This window comes from Anabas testudineus, chromosome 12, assembly GCF_900324465.2.
Source record: "Anabas testudineus chromosome 12, fAnaTes1.2, whole genome shotgun sequence".
NCBI classification, from domain to species: Eukaryota; Metazoa; Chordata; class Actinopteri; order Anabantiformes; family Anabantidae; genus Anabas; species Anabas testudineus.
Window position 1 is genome coordinate 14,063,626 of NC_046621.1, and position 21,057 is coordinate 14,084,682.

Below are 21,057 nucleotides of genomic sequence, written 5' to 3' on the forward strand. Positions count from 1 at the left end.
TCATGGTTGACCACTTTGACTCCCCCAGCTAGAGCAAAGCAAAGCAGAGAAGCCACATCTGGCAAACGGCTCTCACATCTGGTTTGTGTATCAGCTCATGCACGGCCGTCTACCACAGAGTCTGATGGAACACCTCGGAGACATGAGATGACATGAGGATGATGACGGTGAGCGGGTTCATGCTCGGAGGTCAGTTAGACGGAGCAGGAAATGTCACTCACTGACAAAATGTCAGACAGCAAAGCAGCTGTTTTGTGTTTTATTGGCGCTCATGTGTTGCTGCACTGTCTCGATAGAGAGAGAGAGCAAACCGAGTTACAAACCGTAGGTCTCACCGGTTTGGAGTCTTTAAAGGAAGAAAACTGTTTCACAATAAACATAATTGAGACCAGACCAGTGTCGTTAAAATCAAAAGAAGCCTTTACAACTGGCTTAGTTTTCAGTGTGGTGTCCTGATAAAAATGTGTCATGCTGTAAGACAGAGAGGAGCAGTTTCCTCACAGTCCAGACCTCGTCTGTGGGATTAGTTACATGTAAGGTAATAACGCCCTCTTGTGTCAAACTGACATTCTGCACTTCAAATATTCAACTCAAAAGTTGTCTCTATATAGATGACTGTACTTTAGCCATTCAAAATGATTAGTTATATTTTTCATTATTTTATTTGCTTATTATCCATACCTGTATATTGTAGAATACTTCATAATTTAATTACCTCACGCAGGTAGGTAATGTTCAAAGGAGCCTGTACGAACTATAGGTGTCTGCATACAGCTCTATTATTATTTCTATTGTTTCCAGCAATTTGTAAAAATCTAAGTGTGTTTTCTACACTTCGGTCTAATCACACTCGTTTAGGACAGAGGATTCACCACAATCACAGTGAAATTCATCCAACAACAGCAACAATAACAGAAAGTGGAGGTTATTCATTCATGTGCTTTATTGTATTTTGAGTTGTCTTACTGAAGCATGCACCACCTTTGCTTGGGTTTATGGCTGAAATGTGTATTTTCAAGAAATAGGCAGTATGTTCTTCAGCAATTCATGTCAAGGAAACACACAGGTGTAGTTGGACGTAGCCAGGCTGCCTCGGTGAAAGTACCAACTGATGACCCACATACTGCAGGAACAAATACACTCTGATAACATTCAGCATGAATCTGTGTCTGCCACCAAAACAACACACAACGTGAGAACATGACAACCTGCCTATGTATTACTTTATCTTTTTTTTTTATTATTTAATGAAAGACAAATTCAATAATTACAGAATCGCATGAACTTTCATTTTTCTTAAAATAATTGGCAACACAACAATATTGTTCTGAAATAGTTTTATCTCTGTATAAACTACTAATCCTGCTGAAACATGAAGCGATTCTCACCACATACTGTGGAACTCGAACTACTACCATACGTTTTGCTCTATAAACGCTGGTACATCAAAATGCACCTCTGTGGTAGAGCGCCTTAATTCCAGTAAAAACATTTTTAATTTGGTATTAAAGCAAATGCTATTTGGATCTGATATTTAACAGTAAAATAAATTATTCTCCAGTCGTGTTACTCCCCGTTATTGTGGTAAACTCACTTACTGAGACACATAATGCAGCACAGTGGAATTAAATTCAAGTTTTTTCAAGTGGTAGGTATTCCATCTCTCTGCATTTTTAACCAGTTTGCTAAACCCAGCTTAGTGTCACTGGCTCTGTGAGTATTTCTAAAATAAGTGGTATTATGTTTGGTTGATGCTCTGTTCATGAATGGAAATCACCACACAAAGGAAAGGTTGTTACTGGCTCACGCAGACTTTAACTGTACCACAAAATAAAAAGAAAGCACAGATTAGCAAATTAGAGCATAAGTTGCTACACAAAAAGTAAAAGTCTGTTCAAATATGTAAAGCCCCGGCTAATTCTCTTAAGCACAGGCTTTAGAAGAAAACATTTTTTTTTGTTCAGTAGCATCAGAGGTCATTTAGCTCAGTAGCTCGTGTGGATGTCGTGTAAGGTCACGGACACTTCATGGCAGGGTATACTGGATTTGACAGTCAAGTAAGCACTCTGCCTGAGCAGGTTAAACTAACACTCACCAGCAGTGCCCTGGTTTTATTCAATGATAAACGTTGTCTGCCACTGTGCTGCACCTGTTAAAGATTGATCTGAACCTGAAGACGGGCAGAAGGACAAAATGAGATGATCGTTTCTCTTCCGCCAGGTTGGAAAAGTATGAAAAATAAAGACGGAACACGCCGGATACGTGTTATCTGTCTCTTTAAGACTCTTGTGGTGAACTTACAAAATATTGTCTTATATATTTTAGTACTTTGTACATCAGTAGCAAAGACCAGCAACTATTTTAGGAAATATAACTAATGTCCAGCACCGTTTAGAAACATGGTCATTGTGGACGTTCAAGTTCTAATACATGGGGAAGCAGGGAGGACACGAACAGGGGGACAACACATAAGCAGCACAGAGCACTATGGGAAAGATCCATATATGGACTGTTACTTGATTACAATTCGAGTCAGCTTGTCTTATGAGATCATAAAGACTAAAATCATCCAGTTGTTCTTGCCAGTGGCCCTGCTGATTAACACATTAGCATAAAACCTTCTAAAATGATTGGAGAAAATTAAAAAGTGTCTGCAATTCAAGGAAAAAAACTAAACAAGTTGCATTATTTATCAATTTCCAGGCCCGAAAAGAGCACATTAGAAAATGTCATGTCAGTTTATAATGTCTTATTATTTATACAATAATAACAACATGGACACATTCTCTCAGGAACATGTGGATGACATTAGTCTCTATGTTCTCACCACGACAGGTGTCCAAAGACCAAAAAACTGCTTTATCTTACCAATAACTAAGATGAAATTTGTTTTATCCAAATATGGAGGGCAGAGAGCGTCATGATTCTCCTAAAGGCAAATGTGTGTGTGTACTAGTGTGTGGGCTGCCAGGGCTCTTAGGCTGTCTTCTTACAGACATGGATGAAGTAACACGGGACCTCAGTCTGGGCCGGCACGTATGTCTTGAAATCTCCGTAGACTCTGTGCTCCATTTTGCCACTGAAGGCCTCATTGAGCAGAGCTGTGAAGCTCTCCAGACGGTGAGGGTAGTAGGAGAGCCGGAACTTACTGGTGAACACAAATACAGAGCAGGTCCTTTTTATTATGTCTAACAGGTCTGGGAGTGGAGTCAAGTCACCCTGACTGTAGGGGATTTCAGTAAAATGCAAAATAAATCTACTAGACAAACACCTTTACAGCAACAATAAAAATGCTGTGCTAAAGTTAAAACAACACAACCACACCTAAAAGCTTTTATTCCTACCTTGTACATGCTTATTCTGTGCATGATGTACTGCTCATTATAGCGGGTTTCGTTATCAAACACCAACGACAACATGACCTACTGTCACAAGACAGTGTTACTGTGTGAGTTACTTTTACTTTGGTTGGTTTGTCTTGACTCAGTCACCACTGATGTGTATTAATCCACAGCTGAAAATAGTCCCCAACAAATGTTCTATTTATTCCTGTTTCAGCAATGTTTGCTAAAATCTACAAAAACAGACAAACGTGTCTACAAAGTATTTTGTCCTGTCAAGTATTGAATTAGCTGAAAACCTTTTATCCATTATCATTCAATCTTACTAAGCAGTAGTACCTGTAGTACCTGTAGTACCTGTAGTACCTGTAGTACCTGTAGTACCTGTAGTACCTGTTCTGGTTATAAAATATGATTTACTTATATTTGCTACATCCCCGTGAGGGGGGATCTTAACTGATTGCATTATTTACTGCATCAGCGCTGCACTCAGCGTTTAAGGGTTCAAACCTCTGAGCAGTGTGACCTGATGTACCTGACTTCCGGAAGACTCTGGACGGCGCCTTGTGGCACGTGGATGGTGTAGTCCAGAGTAATCATATGGGGCTTATTGTTGACCCACAGCACTGAGGTGGAGATGTCCTGAGTTAGATCACTCTGCAACACATAACACACGCCTGTGTTACTGTACACACATTAAAAAGTACCGGTCACATTCTGAAGTTGCTCTTGCTGTTATAAGGCACAGACTGGAACATGAGAGCAGACTCAGATTTTGAGTGTTTTGTGCTCCAGTATGTGTTTGTTGACTTAGTATTTATATTTAGGCCTTCCAGCTGGATAGGTTCTACTTTGGCTGGATTAAAGAAAATGGAACCTGTTTTGCAGAAAAATACATAAATCAAACATGGCTCTGTGCTGTTGGCACCTGCTGTTATGTCTTTGTCTCTTTCATATATTTGAGCTTTTGCCAGAAGGCTAGAGAGTCAACTGCAGCTCTGTGTTTATCGAAATTTCAGATGTCTGACGTCAGTCAAAAGGGAAGTCAGAAAAGGGAAAAAGAAAAGAGAAATATCCAAGTCAGGTATTGTTGGTGCTACACATCATTTTAGGCTTCATACAATAGGTACGCACTTTGCTTGTTTTTTTCATTTTCCTACAGTAAATGACCTTTTTTACCACATTCTCACAATATCTGGTGGTTCTCAAATGAGATTTTGGTCTAAACTCCACTGCTGCCAGGGATGGTGTAAATCAACCATCATAAACAAACAGCCTGTCCAACTCCTCTTCACAAGACAATAAAGAACCAGGGCAGAAAGTTTCTATTAAAAACTGGCTTTTTATACGTGTTGCTCAGGCTCAGAGTTTTGTTCTCCTTTGGTGTTTTTGCTTGGCCTCTTAGGAGCTAGTCGGGTGTTTTAATTCACTAAGAGAATTAAAACGGCAAAGCCTTTAAAGCCATCTTTAAAATCGTTTTAAAGATGGAAGACTTCTATTAGAAACTACGAAGCCTTTAATGACTGACCACAGTCGTGACAGCTTGACCTGAGGCCAGAGACGTCTGTCATTTTAAGTGTTATGGTTGGCATTGACTAAAAGTGAGAAGCTTCGAGCTGATGTTTTGTACACTGTCATTTGTGTGATAGTGGTGAGTGATAATTAGCATCTTTTTAACAAATCTCTTCACTCTGATCCTTAATTCACATTCAAGCTCTATAAATTTAACTCTCCTCATTTAGATCTGGATCATTTTATACGACACCAACACCAATCCTCACATTTAGCTTGGGACATCACTAGTTATTTCTGACCATAACACTCTATACTGTGACTTCGAGCTTCAGTACCTTGTAATAGATATTTTTGCCTTGTGGTGCTCGCCCAGTCTCCAGGATGTAGTCATAGTTACGGTGGTCAATGATAAAGATCCCACCTGGTCTGACCATACTGGCAATGTTACGAAGGGCCAACTTTTGGTCACTCTGATCCCCTGAAAGCAACATCAACATCAATATCAATATCATTTACAGATGAGGAGAACATTTATAATCAAACCACTCACTGAGTGCTTGTGGTCAAGTGAAAATTACAAAATACATTTGTAATACAGTTTGTTGAATGAATGCTTAGTGATTTCAAGCAAGTGCTTAATGTGATTTCAGATGTAATCTGTAATTTCAATCTGTAATTCAGAAGATGTTTTTGGCCTGCCAAAAAAAAAAAAAAACAAAAACAATATGAACAAATGTCACTGGGAAAATTCCCGTATGGTACCTTTGAAGTCTGGTAAGTGGGCGAATGAGTTTCCGAGGCAGATAACAGCGTCAAAGCCGTCTCCTGGCTTCTGAATATCTTCTGGTAATGTCAGCCAGTTGGCTTCTTCAATAACTGTGAACAGTAAAAAAAAAAAAAAAACTAAATACTAAAAACAACAGTGGAAGAAACTTGAAGAAGTCACTTGAGGAAGGGCTGTGCAAAGTTTATTAAATGAAGACAACAGTTGTGGACGACTTTAAGGTGAAGACTGGGAAACAGCAACTCAAAATGACTAAAAGTTCAAATATCCATACCCCACTCATCAAAGGCTGGCTCTTTTCTTCTTTCCCACCTCGCCTTCAATGCATACTTGAGCATTTTGTCGCTGGCATCCACGCTCACCATATGAAATCCCTCCTCCACCAACATAATGGAGTCAACTCTGCAAAACATAAACCACACAGTCCACAGTTGACAGCCCTGTAAACAGTTCTGCATAAACTGCCTTACAGTAACTTCTCTGCTAATCACAATGACACAAATTCATTCATGTTTCCTGCCCTTATAATTTAAACTAGTACATGTGAGTACTCTCTATACCAGTCCATCATGTCTAACCGGCTTGACTTGTATGAATAAGAGCATATTTGCTCCTTGATTTATTGTGGGTGGTGCCAAAAGACACAGTCACGGACAGCGTCCAAGAAATGCACCAATATTCTCGTCATCAACCTTTCCTTGTCTTCCAAATAAATATTAGTCTGTTGGGAGCAAAGTGCATCAGATCCACATTTTGTTATGTTACAGCCTTATTCCAACATTGATTCAATTCATTATTTTCCTCAAAATTCTCCAAACAATACCCCAAAATGACAATGTGAATGGAGTTAGTTTGAAATCTTTGCACATTTATTAAAAATAAGAGATGAAAAATTCCCATGTACAGTGCCTATAAAAAGTATTCACCCATATGACATTAAAAATCAGTCATGATCAATAAACATTGGCAACTTTGACAAAGAAATTTCAGAAAAATACCTCATTAATGTCAAATTGGCATTACAAAGTAATGTCAGTTTAATAAAAATATGTAAGGGGAAATCAGTGCATTAATATTCACCCCCTTCAGGTCAGTATTTAGTAGGTGCACCTTTCATTCACGGCATGGAGTCTGTGAGGATAGGTCTGGACACTGGAATTTTATGTCATTCTTCTTTGCAAAACTGCTCAAGCTCTGTCAGGTTGTGTGGGGATCGGGTGTAAACAGCACTTTTCAAGTCCATCCACAAATTCTATTGGTTTCAGGTCTGGACTTTGACTGGGCCACTCCAGAACATTCACCTTGTCGCGTTAAACCATGTCTGTGTAGCTTTCGCTGTATGCTTCGGGTCATTGACTTGCTGGAAAACAAATCTTCTCCCAAGCTTTAGTTGTCTTGCAGACTGAATAAGATTGTCCTCCAGGATTGTCCTGTATTTTGCTGCATTCATCTTACCCTCTACTTTAACAAGCCTTCCAGGGCCGGCTGCAGAGAAGCATCCCAACAACATAACGCTGCTAACGCAGTGTTTCACAGTGAGGATGGTTGTGGTGATGTGCAGTGTTTGGTGTGCGCCAAACACAGCGTCTTGTCTGATGTACAAAAAGCAACATTTTGGTCTCATCAGACCAAAGAACCCATTTCCACTGGACCATGGAGTCTTTCACATGCCTATCGGTGACCTCAAGTCGTGATTTAACATGAGTTTTCTTCAACAGTGGCTTTCTCCTTGCCACTCTCCCATTAAACTTTGACTGGTGACGAACCCGGGCAACAGTTGTTGTGTGTACAGTCTTTCCTTAGCAGTTGCTGAAGCTTGTAACTCCCTCAGAGTAGTCATCAGTGTGTTAGTGGTCTCTCTCATTAGTCTCCTTCTTGCACGGTCACTCGGTGTGTGTTGACGGGCTGTTCTAACATCCCCCGGAGTTCAGTGCCTTGGAGATGTTTTTGGATCCTTCCCCTGATTTGTGCTTTTCAATGACCTGTTTTTTGAGGTCATACCAGGAGTTTGACTTTTTTCCACTCACACTGTGAGGTTTTTATGTTTGCTTTGAATAAAAACATGAAAGATCTGAGAGAGATTATTTGTGCTATTATTTTAGGCACATTATATTTGTTAATACTCTTGAGTTGGTTGAAGATCAAATAACATTTTATGACAAATGAATGCAGTAAATCATCACAATTTCAAACAAACTTCTTTTACTTTGTCATGAGTATTGTTTGTAGAAATCTGAGGAAAATAATGAATGTTTCCTATTTTGAAATAAGGCTATAACATTACAACATGTAGTAAAAGTTAAGTGCTCTGAAAACTTTCTGGATGCACTGTATGTCATTATACAGCAGACTGGAACACCTTAATGTTTTATAAGTATAAAGAGTTAATATTTATAGCTCTTCATTGTTATCATATTAAGTTTTGTTTGAACTCCTCCCAAACTTTCTACAAAGTAAAACATTGTGTGTCATGCAAACTGACGCAGAATCCACATTAACATATGAGCGAGGTTACACGGACATTGACCTGTAAAATGTAGCACAGACAGCAATTATTAACAAAAGGTAACCGCAGGACAAGTGCAAAGAAATACATGCAGAAAGATCAACAGTAACATTTGCAACTTCATTTCTCTGTGAGTGTTTACATCAGACCAGGTGGCTGCACTACTGACACACTACTACTGTGCAATGGGGTCAAAGTAGGTGCTCTTGCTGGATCAAGTCGTCCACACAGCCTGTGCTGATACGAAGCTGATACGAAGCTTTACGATGTTTATTTTCTATTTCTCAGTCAAACAGAAGAAGCTGTAAAAACCCCTTTTACCTGTTCATTAAGCAGAGGGTTGAGCAAAAGAGATTTTAAAAGCTGTGACATATCAATCGTGTTTTAAATAATAATGTTGCATCTACTGCACAATATCTTCCCCCCACAAAAAGTACTTGGCATTCACTGTGAGTTCAGACAGTGGCCTTGCTACTGTCCCAGAGCACAGATACACTATCATTGGAGGTAAACACACTGCAGGGAATGAGTCAAAACTCCCCACAGCAACCACTGAACTCCCACACTAGTGTCTCACACACACTGATTTTCAGCCAGCATCCAGTTTAATAAACAATTCATCTGTGAATCTTGAGTTCATAGTTCATTAGGGCTGCAGGAAACACACATGCATCTTGATCTTTACTTTCAACTGTATTTTAGCAATTTTCATACCACGTCAATCAGCTGTGAATCAGTGAATGTGTGGCCTCAGCTTCAGGCTGCAGCTGGAGGCGGGAACAAGCACTGTGGCTGGTGCAACTCTGCACTTTCTTTCATAACTCTCTGACCTAATCCGCATTTTGTCCGGAGTTAAAAGAGTCAGCAGACTGAAATTCCTGGAAAGTCAAACTAGTGAAAAAAAAAAAAAACAACCTTTAAAGATAATCAGATTTATATATTAGAATGCAAGATGGTGTGATATTTTCATTTAATAAGAAGTGAGAAGCTTACATGGCAAAGGTTTAGAACTTGTTATATTAGTGTATAATATTATAAAACAAAACAAGCAAAGCAAAAACACAACTGACAGGGTTATTATTATTATTATTATTATTATTATTATTATTATTTAAATAATCTACGTTTTCTGTATAGAACTAATGCCGGATTAAATACTGGCCTGTATAAATATTAAAGGCCAATGAAAGCTTGGAACAGGAGTGTTTATTTTGTTTATATGTGTGAGTGTGCATTCAAGTGTAACTATATTTTAACGGAGTTTGGCGAGACTTTCCCTGCAACCCGAGCCAACAGGGATGTCCCTCTTGAAATGTACAACTGCTGAGTCGGCCTGACTTTACCCTGTTCCGCAGGCTACATCGAGGACTCTCCGGACTCCGTTGTGCTTCAGCAGCGACACCACCCAGCTCTTATACTCCCGGGTCCTGCTCTGCGTGTCTCCGATGTACAGCTGCCACACTTTGGCCGCTTTGCCGTCGGCGTACTGATCAGGAAGACCCTCGGCGGCCACGCCGAGAGAGCGGGTCCTAAACACGCTGTCGACCGACATGCCGCTGCCTGCCCCTGCCATTAGCTGACTGCACACGGGAAATGGAGGAGGTGTTCTCCTGAGAGGCTGCTCTAAGCGTGTCTGATTGTCTTGTCTCTCAGGGACCCTGTCCACATGCCGGACTACTCTCCGGTTGTTATTATTTCTCCGAGTCAGTCACGGGCTTGGACAAACTCACTGGCCAATGGCGCTGTGCTTCGGGCTGACGCCTCCTTTCTGATTGGTTGAAGCGAGGCGACAGGGCTAACGTAAACACAGAGTCATTTACGTGCTTACGTTCAATATATATATATATATATATATATATATATATATATATATATATATTAATTAAACCAGAACCATATTTGAAACTAAGTTGATAAATATATATAAATAGATAAATAAATAAATAAATAAATATATATATATATATATATATATATATATATATATATATATATATATATATATATATATATATATATATATATATATATATATATATAGTATATATATATATATATATATATATATATTATATATATATATATATATATATATAATATATATATATATAAAAGAGTAAAACACACAAACTAAAAATAAATGTTGTTTTATGATCCCCGTGGAGATTTTACATTTATTCCTGGGGGTTTAACCATAACCACAAACCACTAAGACTTTAATGATGGCCAAAGGGAGAAATATACCTGTTACAGCAACACAAGGGCAGGTGAGCAGGAGAACGGTGAAACAATTTAAGTATTAGTATTAGTAAGTAATAGGACATATCTGAGTATTAAAGTAATGGAGGTTAATATGGATAAGAAAGATACATTAAAATATATAGATTAAAAATCTATACAATATACAGACTGACAGAACATCCAATAGCCTGAACATAAATATAAAACTTATGTTCTATTATTATTGAAACTGGCATACCCTGGGAAATGTATTTAATATCAGTAGCTGTTAAGAGTAGCAGTATTAGATTTATTTGACTTTATTTAATTTTATATGTAAAAGTGTCAAATGCTGTTTTTGGGTCTTTTCTCAACATGTCTTCTAGTATTTGTTCATTTAAAAGCCTTGATTTGCTCTCACTGATCCCACACTGGAATTCCTGTTTAATGGTGGTCTTATCTGGTGTCTTCTGGGAGAGAGGAGGAAACTGACTTACTGTATTTGAGTTTGATCACTGAACAAGATACTGTAAGGGAAATACAGCCATGTTCGAAACGTGCTGGGAGTTTACCAATAGGATTTCATGTATCATCTCAGACCTGGTTTGGTTAATAACCAGTGTAAAATCCAGGTAACAGCAGTTAGTTACCAGTTACCTGTAGCTGTGGTGTACTATTATTTGTGGTTGGTTATGTGCTAAAGGTGATGAATATCTATCTACAGTAACATCTAGTGGCAGTTGTGAGGAACTACATCCAGGAGAGTTCACTAGAGTAAACTTGTGAATCATTAGAATGAATAGTTAGATAGATTGTAAGTTATTTCAATTCAAAACATCACATGCAAATGCACATTGAACTGTTTAGATTCGTTCATGTTTTGCTGCTGGGGGTTTTCTATGTGACCACGTTTCAGCAGTTTGTTCACAGCGACTGTAGATGGCACTCTAAGAACAAGAATGATGACAAGAGCAGGCTGTCGTTACAAACACATGAATTCAGATTTTATTTTGCAATGAATAGTTTCAAATCCTGCAACACAGTGACACAGACATTGCTTACATAAAGGCCTTGTCACACCATTGTTACCCATTTGAAAACATGCCTCACGCCCTCCAAAACCTTTAAAATCTCTTATAAAATCTTACACCTCTGAGTAACTAACAGAAGTTATGTCGTGAATGTAACAGAGCACACAACTCTCGCCAGCTGTGCTAAAGAACCAGTAAGATCTGTGGTTTTTAGACACTAAATGTTGTCCACAGCAGCTGTAGCAGTAGACTGCTGATTGGAATTTTGTTCTCTGAGCCTCTGGCGTTTAACAACATAAAACCTTACCATAAATATCAACACTATCATAGTGAGAGCAACAAAAATCCATATCCAGAGAAAACCACCAGCGGGTGCAGCAGAAGCCTTTAAAGTATTATTGTTGACGGCTGGTTCAATAAGACCTATTGTGATAGGAGTTGTGATGACGAAAACTGTCTTTGTCCTCTGCTTTGATGCATTTGACTTCACCTTTAAGCACAAAGCCCTCTTTACAGGAGCACACAAAACCTCCGAATGTGTTTTTACACTTGTGATCACACTGATCCATTGAACATTCATCAATGTCCTCACAGAATCGACCATTTTCAATGTACCCATCAGGACAGTAACATTCATTGTTTCTTTCACATGTCATGCGGCATTTCATTTGTCCGCAGTACAATTTGCACCTCCTGGGGTCTTTTCTGTCTGGAATATATCCCTGATAACAAGAGCATTTAAAACCTCCACTTACATCTTTGCAGTTATGTTCACAAGGGCTATAAGAACATCCTTTAGAGCTTTTGAAAAAGTTTGTATCTGACAACAGTTGTGACCTGCAAGCATCTTTGGGCTTTGTCCTGCACAGAAACCCGGCAGCTTTGTCCGAGCACAGCATCTCTGTCATCCTCTGATCATCAGAAAGTGTCACACAGTGTGGAGAGCAGACTTTAACGCTGCCTTTCCAGGTTGTCAAGGACGGAACAAAGCTCCCGTGCGTGCTGTCAGAAGTCCACTCGTAGCCTCTGAGTGGAGCCGAAAGGTTGCTGCAGGCGCCGGCTGGTAAGCGCAGTCCAATCCAGAAGTTCCCAGACAATCCTTGACTCACAATGTCAAGGATGCTCTCTTCTGCCTCCCCCTGAAATGTCATTAGTTCTCCATTCATGTCACGGCATGTTTCCTCAGCTGTTTTAAAGTCCACTCTGTCCTGGTTCACAGTGACGCAGTGACTCCCACTACACACAGGTGTACATGTGCCACTCAGGCCATATCCCAACTTTAAAGACAATAAAGAAAGAACTGACATTAAAACAGCCATTCTTGTTGTGAGTTTGAAGAAAGCCTTAACGCTGGGCAGCAGATTATCTCAGAGTGTTGGCTGGATAAAGAGTCTGAGGCCACCTACTCTGGCAGCAACACCCCTAAGGACAATGGCAAGTTGAAAGACAGGAAGGAAATGAGAAGCGATTAGTCTGCTGGTTTTTTCCAACAGTAGTGAAAGAAGGGATCATCATAATTGACAAACATAATTGTGTTTCAGAACAATCCAGTTACAGCAGTACATCTTATATTTATTTTAAACAACATGAACTGGACTGAGCTGATGTACATATATTTATTGTTACATTATATTTAAACCAGCATAATCAGATGTGTTACTGTGTTATTATTACTATAAATTACTTATGGTTACCAGCTATATTGTAGATTAAGATTTTAATACACAACAAGTATAACAGTTCGTGTCAGATTAAACCCAGCAGGACGAAGCAGTGAAATTACCTCCAACTTCACATGATGTGCCTCACTAATGATGATCCAATCATATCAGGACAAATTCTTCATAAGAACTTATTCTTTTTGAATACATTTTGCTGAGAGTATGTGTCATCATATTTTGGTGTAACCACTTCTTTTAAATAAATTATGTCAATCCTTCTTCCACTTCTTTCATCGTAAGTTAAACACACTGTTCCTGCTTTTTGATGTTATCTCAATAATACTAATACATGCAGCATCATGTCCACTTTTATACCATCGTTTTTTATTTTTGTACCCAATATTCCTCCTATTCTCTATATTTCTACTGTTTACTTGTTGACCACATGAAAGGCAAATCATCATCTGATGGACTAGAACTTCTTTCCCTGATGTAATATCTTAATAATGTGATAACAGCCAAACCAATAGATTACAAATACATAAATTAAGTAAATAACGTTTTATTGAATCCATCTAGTCAGTTTTCTCCATTCTTATTAGGTCATAGGTCATCAGTCAAGATGGACTCATATAGTTTTTCCAAACGTGGATCCAAACCAGAGGACACCCAGCAGTAGCCGTCTGCAGTCATGTTTTTCTTGGCTTCCTTTTTGGAGCGACTGCATCGAAAAATTGCAATAGCCAGAGTCACTGCGATCAACACGAGCAGAGGAATGACTGATCCGAGGACGCAGATCATCACTTTGGGATCGACAGTGAAGCCAGAACTTGTGCTCAGCGACGCGTTTCTCTGCTGATTGCCGTGCGTAACGTTCACCAGGTCTGGAGGCGGCGCGTCAGTGTGAGGGGACTGGTGTTGGAGCTCAACCGTGGCCCTGATCGACGACTCGGTGGAGTTGGCTTCCTCGTCTGGGGGGTCTTTGGGAGAAGCGGTTAAGGTTTGTGCCACATTCAGAGCGCAGTTCAGCCCATCGGCCTCCAGGTGGAAGCCATGCGGGCAGCCGCACCTGAAGCTGCCGACAGAATTAAAGCAGGTGAACTGACAGCGGTTGAAGACGCACTCGTTCACATCTACACACGAGTGGCCATCCTCGGCCAAAGCGAAGCCCTCGTTGCAGTCACAGGAGAAGGATCCGACACTGTTCAAGCAGCTGTGCTCGCACCTTGACTGCGCGCACTCATCGACATCGCTACATTTCCCATCCACCATTTCGTAGCCGTCTTCACACGCGCAAACGTAACTGCCCTGCACGTTTTCGCACGGGTGTCCGTCACAGACTTGTGACTGGCACTCGTCGACGTCCGAGCAGGTGCGTTGGTTCTCATCCAGTCTGTAGCCGTGTGAACAGCTGCAGAAATATCCTGACTCCCCCATGACGCACTGATGCTCACAGGTGTCAGCGGAGCACAAGTCTTTAGTCCTGCACGAGAGTGCGTCCTCACCCAGGTCGTAACCTTCTTTGCAAAAGCATCGAACCTCATCTGCGTCCTGACGACACTCGTGCTCACATCCGCCGTTGCCGATGCTACAGTTTTGCTTTCCAGATTTGCAAAATGGACCAGGGTCGGTCCAGTGGTAGAGGTCATTTATCCTCATGCACACAGAGTAGTGGGACTGCTGGTCACTACAGACCGTATTTGCATACGTTCCTACTGGGAATGATTTCAGTGGTCTGCTTTCTGGCTTTTCTGAGAACGGCAGTATGTAAGTTATTTGTCCAGGCCCCATCAGAACCAAAGGTTGACACATTCCCCTGAAGTAAAACTTGCATGCATAAAAGATACGGGTTTTGCAAGATCCAGCAATCCATGTTAGTTGATTCTGACTTGATAATGTGTAATTAACCCTTACACATCTCTCCTCTGTGCAGGTTACGACAGGTTCTTTCTCCCAGTTGGAGTATTGGGAGTCTTCCTCCCCAGATACCCACTCAAAACCCCTCAAAGGCTTGTCAGCTGACACACAGTTTGCACTGGGGAGTTTCAATCCAATCCAAAATTTGACTCCGTTGCCCCGATGGTGTCTGTGAAACTGTGAAACAAGTAAGCTTAGCACATGCTCTTCTCTCCTGTCTCGGACCGTCATCAGAGAACCTCCATTGTCGACACATTTCTGGTGCGCTTCCCTAAACTTCACCCTGCCTGTGTGTAGGGTGAAGCAGGCGTTGGAAGTGCACAAAGTCTCGTGTTCAGCTCCCGATAAACCCTCAAAGCTGTTGATAACCTGCAGCAGAAAGAGCCAAAACATGATTGCCATAGAAATCAACAAATCAGCTGATATCCAGAGGGTCCCTGGGAGATTTTAGGTGAAATGAGACCAATATGTGGTTGTCCATTCGTAGCCAAAAAAACAAGTGGCCTGAGTCTGAAACTCACAGTCATGATCCTGCATCCTGTTTGGGCCACAAACTAAAGACGGAAATCATGTTTAGCAGAAGTTATGGGCTGTTTTTTTCGACCCTGCTGACTATTTCCTTTGAGAATGGAAAAACAATGGCAGGTTTAGCAGTGTTTTGACTGGTTCTCCAGATGTCTCCGGCCTCAGAAGGCTGGAGGCATTTAAGCCGACTCCCTTAATTGTGGTGTCTCACAATGCATGAACAGGGGTCAGAGTCTCTGAGACACTTTGACATTACAGCCACTGTGGACGGACACAATGATCTTTGCTCCTGCTGCAACAGATACTGGATTTGACTTACGTTTTATTTTTATTGCTCATTGCTTTATTTGACATACATTCGGGATACTGGTCCAATCTAGTACAGGTGATTTTGTTGTGTGATCATGTGTTTTACAGCTCATTTCTATGGGCAAAAAAACAAAATTAATTTATTTAATCTAATTTTAAATATACATAACATACCATTTCTTAAACAAATATGTCTGTAAACACATGCTGTGGTCGTGGAAAATACGTTAATCTGTTTCAGAAGGGTCTAATTATTGTCATCAAGCAAAAAAAAACATTCAAGGAGATTTTGAAACTACTGAAATTGGGTTAAGAACTGTCCAATGGAAGAAGTTCATGTAGTCTGATGAGTCCAGATTTACCCTGTTCCAGAGTGATGGGTGCATCAGTGTAAGAATAGAGGAGGGTGAAGTGATGCACCCATCATGTCCAGTGTCTACTGTACAAGCCTGTGGGGGCAGTGCTATGATCTGGGGTTGCTGCAGTTGGTCAGATCTAGTTTCAGCAATGTTATGAGATAAAGAATGAGGTCAGCTGACTACCTGGATATACTGAATGACCAGGTTATTCTTAATACAAAAAATAAATACAACTCTGCAGAGGAAGAACTGTTGCAACATTGCAAAAGCTTATTGAAACAGTTCCACGGTGAATGCGTGTTGCAATCAAAGCTAAAATATTAGGGTGTGTTTTTTTAGTCTATATATATATATATAGCAGAAGAACTGAGTAATGGTATTATTATTATTCATCTTGCAAAGTGTGTTTATGTATCACCTGTGTGTGATTAAGGCGGCTGAATGTAGAGTTTTAGATGGCAGTGCCAAGGACATTCATGTGTATCCAGACATTTCCTGTATTTGTTTGAATGCAGGAAGTAGCCCAACTACAATCACAGGAAAAGCAACAACACTCCTCCACCCATGAGCTCATGCAGGCAAATTAACTGTCTAATTCAAAGAACTCTCTGAAGACTGTCTGAATATTGCTTTCAGGTAACAAATGTTCTTGTCCTTAGTGCCAGTTTTAGGGAATTCTCAAACATAAATCAAATGATTAAAACATTACATTTTACATTACAGTTTAAATTGAGACACAACATGCAGCAGCAGTAAATAAGATGGACGTCAGTTTTGGCTATGTTGGCTACAGCTTGTGCTTAATTTACACTGGCATATGACATATGCTTAAATGACAGAAAGGAACATTAGTTGAGCTATTACACAAAAGTAAGGATGAAAAAATATTTGAAATGTCTGAACTAACCTGCAGTATTGACCCAGTCGTCTCCAAAACCACTCCCAATTTACTATATGGAGTACAGTCCTAACTGTTTGCCATATCATTTGAGAATCTGAATTCTGAGCGTAAACTTATTTCCTGTATACACATGTACAGCACTTTGTGCCAACAATCCCACAGTGCTGTGCAACTCATTTCTACTCATGTGAAATTCCTCTTGTGTTACTCTGTCCAAAATACAGTATAATCAATATATTGAGCTAACTATTTAATATGTGCTGGGAGTAGGTAATGAATTAACAAGGAAGTCATCTAAAATTACATTTGAATGATTTTCTAACATCTGAACTGAACTGTTAACATATTTAATATATGACTAATTATTGATGTGAAGTATATTTACACACTGACCTGGATCTATACAGAGTTATGTGTTTAAGTAACTTGAACTTTTGGTCTTTATAAACAGCTTTAAAAGAACATTATACACATAATGACCCAAAGTTACGCCCAACACACAACTTAAAGCCAGTAAATACAACTATAATGAATAAAGCTATAAAAACATTTACAACATTATTCAGACAACATTTCCTGCATTTGTTTGCAGGTGGATCATGCCTCGACTTCAAACACAGGAAGCTGCAGCAGTAAAACACTGAGTCGGGCCCTGAACTTTTATCTGATCTGCTTCTTCTGTCTGAACCTTTACTGCCCTCTGGTGGCCTGGGGAGGTGCTGTGCAAGTCTCTGAATTCCTGACTCATTTGGATCATTTCTGGGCTACTAGAAATTTAAAATCACACATTGGTTGATAAACTATGCTAATAGCTCTAACTGTATATATAAATTTAGATAAAAACCCCATTTCCATTTCAATCTCAGATTCAAATGTGAGATTTGTTCATATGTTTGAACTTGTATTTGTCTAATAAGTATGTTCAGCCTCCTACTTTCTTTTCACTATTTTTTAATATATTATCAACACAGGTGATAAAGTTTGAATTAAATAGGAGCGGCTGTGGGCAAAAGGTGGTTTCAAATCTTTATCACATCCCATCGTAATGTGTGTCTCATTGTTGAGGAAAATGAAAAAGGTAATTATGGTCAGATTACAATGTAGCATCAGGAGTAAATAAGTACTCCCACTTTAACTTTTCAGCAACACAGGCATGATTTTCATGCAGTATATCTTCTACTTCTGGAGAAGTGGAGGTCTGCCAGATGGGCTGGGTGCCAGTTCCATGGAAAGGCAAACAACTATAAAGCAGCTGTTCCACGAAATTCTCCCACCGCGAATGTTTCCATTACTGTGAATTTTAGAAATATCATACCATTAATAATAATACCTCTTAATCTTAATACATTTTAAGGTACTGGGATAACCAAAACATCAGAGACAGTAGAGTGATAACCTGGGAAAATTATTTTTCGACTAGATTCAAGTGAGAAAAAGTGTTTTGTTGAACCAATCCCTCATCCACTGATTCAGTGTGACATTTATCCAACACACTGTGTTCAACATGCCTAGACAGGGGAAAAGCCTGTTATATAAGAATCAAAGATGTAAGGATTAAGACGTTACACGACAATCCAGTTCCTTTAGCAATTTGTGCAGTGCCGAAGCATAATCTGCAAACAAGCACCTGGCTATCTCCAAAAACCAGCAGACCCACACGTATAATAAGGTCACAGGGATGCTGGCAGTGTGTGAGATTGTGATTTACACAGGCAAGCGATCAGCCGCCACTCCTCACTGTACCGTGTTTGTTAGCGACCCGTCACCTCTGCCTGTTCCTAAGTATGGTTTTGAAGTAAAACCAAAAGCTGGACACAGCACACCCACCATGCTTCTGGACTATATGACAACATGTGTATTACAGATAACATAAAACAACTCGGGGAAACACAGTAGTTCATTTTCTTAAGAAGTGCTCTGATGTTCATGCCAAACTGTTCAGATAACAAACATTATCAGCTCCTGTAATTATTAAACTCCTGACATTAGTGAAAAAAACACAATTTAACACGGCTTGACGACCATAAAGCAACTAATTCTATTGTTTCATTGTGTTTGCTGACCTGGGAAGTGTTTGCACAATGAACAAACATTAAGTGGAAATGGGCCTGGATCTGGAGGGGGTGCTAGGGTTGGTGCTCCTTCGTCAAATTTGATTCAGCCCCAAGCACATGAGCATCTAGTCTAGTCTGACCCCTCTCTCTCTCCTGGCTGCCAATGCCTCATTCCAGATGGGTCAAATCTGAATATATAGGAGCCTTAGCTTATTCATTGTCTCTCTCTCTCTCCCACCATTTCTTGTTGTCCTGTCCCTCTCCCATCTGCATGTTTATTCTTTTCTCCCATACTGTACTTTCATGTGTGAAACGAAACTGCAGCAAGCTCTTCTTTCACCTGCAGTATCAGTCACAGAATTACTGTTAAATCAAAATAAGAGCGCAGGCTGAGACATGTTGGACAAACTCAAACGGCAACATCTGCTCTTTTATCACGCCAGTGTATGTGGTATATGTGTGCCTCATGTATGTGCGTTTCTTTTGTTTGCGAAGAAAGTGCATGGCTGATGCATATCATTCATGGAGTCAAGCTAAACAAACAGAACCCAACAAGGAGCAATGGAGGACGGAACAATGTGCAAGCAGCTCTACAACAGTGGTGTACGAAGAAAGTGTTAAAAGAACTAATGCAAATTCATTTTACATACTTTTCCTTATATATTTGCTACGACTTTTCAGCCCAACTTTGGTAAAATTACAGACTTCACAAAGAAAGCCAATTTCTTATTTCTGTAACAGCACTTTATTGGCAGTACCTGCAGGGCATCGCACCATAATAGACAATCATGGACTGAACAAGGAAGGATACTGCTAATGGTGCAACCGACCAACCTTACGGAGTTGAAATATCTCTGTATGTATATAATTAATGACCACACACCTAATACAGCACCCAGACATACAGGCCCTACAAAAATAGTATTAAAACACAGAAAATCATTGTAAACCTAGATGCAATAGTTGCTGTTAAAGCTGTAAAGACAAGGCCAACAAGAATTCACGCTGTGTACTGTGTATTTCCTTACAAAAAGCAGCAAAGTCAAGTTTTGACATGTTTGTAACTGCACCTCAAGAGCAGACAGGCAGGATCCAGCTCTGAGCTGGAAGAATGCCATCTGAGAAGAAAGAGGAGAGTAAATTAACAGCAGAATGAAATAATATGGGTCAATGCATATGCTCCCCTTAAACATTACATGAAAATGAGGGGATGAAACCACAATGACTGTGACAGTTCAATGACTTTTGTTTTCTCACAAGCTTAGTTTAGCTTAGAAATAATCTTTGTCATAATCACAAATAATCACATCATCATTATTACTGATGAGAGCAGCTACAGCTACAGTCGAATCGTACAGCTGGTGGCTACATCTCTGCTTATTTGCTGGTGGTTGTTTTGGTTTAAAAATAGCCACAGTGATCATAAGGTATCAAAGGTTAAAATTAATGGGACGGGCCTTAATCGCAGTATCAAACCTTTTGTAAACACTGCAGCCAACAGCTTTAGTTGGACAGTGACTCAAATGGTAGTTTTGTATCCTCACTGATCATTAACCACTGTGGTTACTGTAAAGATAAGATAAGTGTGTTTCAGGTCATAACAATGAACCTCTGCAGTCTTGTCACTCAAAGTAGAGCTTGCAGGCGGGGTTTGCTTGAAGGTAAATGACACACTGTATCTCCTTAAGATATAGGAAAGGACATCAACCAACCCTGGAAGCGTGAGGCGTTTACAGGTATTATTTAAGGGTTAGGGCCTCGCTGCACTTACCTGCTGATTCACCCACCCTCCTCACAGCACTACGCATTTTCTCTCTGAAGCTGGTGAGGTAAGATAACACCATTAGTGTAATATACTTATAATCTTGCACAGTTGTTAATGTTCCAAAAGACTGAAATGTGTTTGTGTTCTCTATAACCCAGCTGATATTATC

The 21,057-nt window shown here is 39.9% G+C and overlaps 2 protein-coding genes across 2 annotated transcripts; both read right to left on the reverse strand.

Moving 5' to 3' along the window:
* Positions 1-919: 919 nt before the first annotated feature.
* On the reverse strand, positions 920-9,879 carry gnmt (glycine N-methyltransferase). Its single transcript, XM_026355838.1, has 6 exons — positions 9,490-9,879; positions 5,915-6,042; positions 5,619-5,732; positions 5,192-5,334; positions 3,877-3,998; positions 920-3,148 (listed from the first exon to the last, which is right to left on the reverse strand). Exons 1-6 carry the CDS (start codon positions 9,717-9,719, stop codon positions 2,977-2,979), a joined length of 909 nt encoding a protein of 302 aa, XP_026211623.1. The 5' UTR covers positions 9,720-9,879; the 3' UTR covers positions 920-2,976.
* A 3,555-nt stretch (positions 9,880-13,434) lies between these two features.
* On the reverse strand, positions 13,435-15,513 carry LOC113159826 (complement component C1q receptor). The gene has a single exon (XM_026356765.1). It carries the CDS (start codon positions 15,375-15,377, stop codon positions 13,662-13,664), a length of 1,716 nt encoding a protein of 571 aa, XP_026212550.1. The 5' UTR covers positions 15,378-15,513; the 3' UTR covers positions 13,435-13,661.
* Positions 15,514-21,057: the final 5,544 nt, after the last annotated feature.

Excerpts from the sequence above, each read along its gene's own strand:
- gnmt (XM_026355838.1), bottom strand. The coding sequence starts at position 9,719 with ATGGCAGGGGCAGGCAGCGGCATGTCGGTCGACAGCGTGTTTAGGACC. Across the intron at positions 6,043-9,489 it reads GATGTAGCCTGCGGAACAGG|AGTTGACTCCATTATGTTGG; the intron begins GTAAAGTCAGGC and ends TATGTTTTGCAG. Across the intron at positions 3,149-3,876 it reads CAGAGTCTTCCGGAAGTCAG|TAAGTTCCGGCTCTCCTACT; the intron begins GTACATCAGGTC and ends TGTGTTCACCAG.
- LOC113159826 (XM_026356765.1), bottom strand. The coding sequence starts at position 15,377 with ATGGCAATCATGTTTTGGCTCTTTCTGCTGCAGGTTATCAACAGCTTT.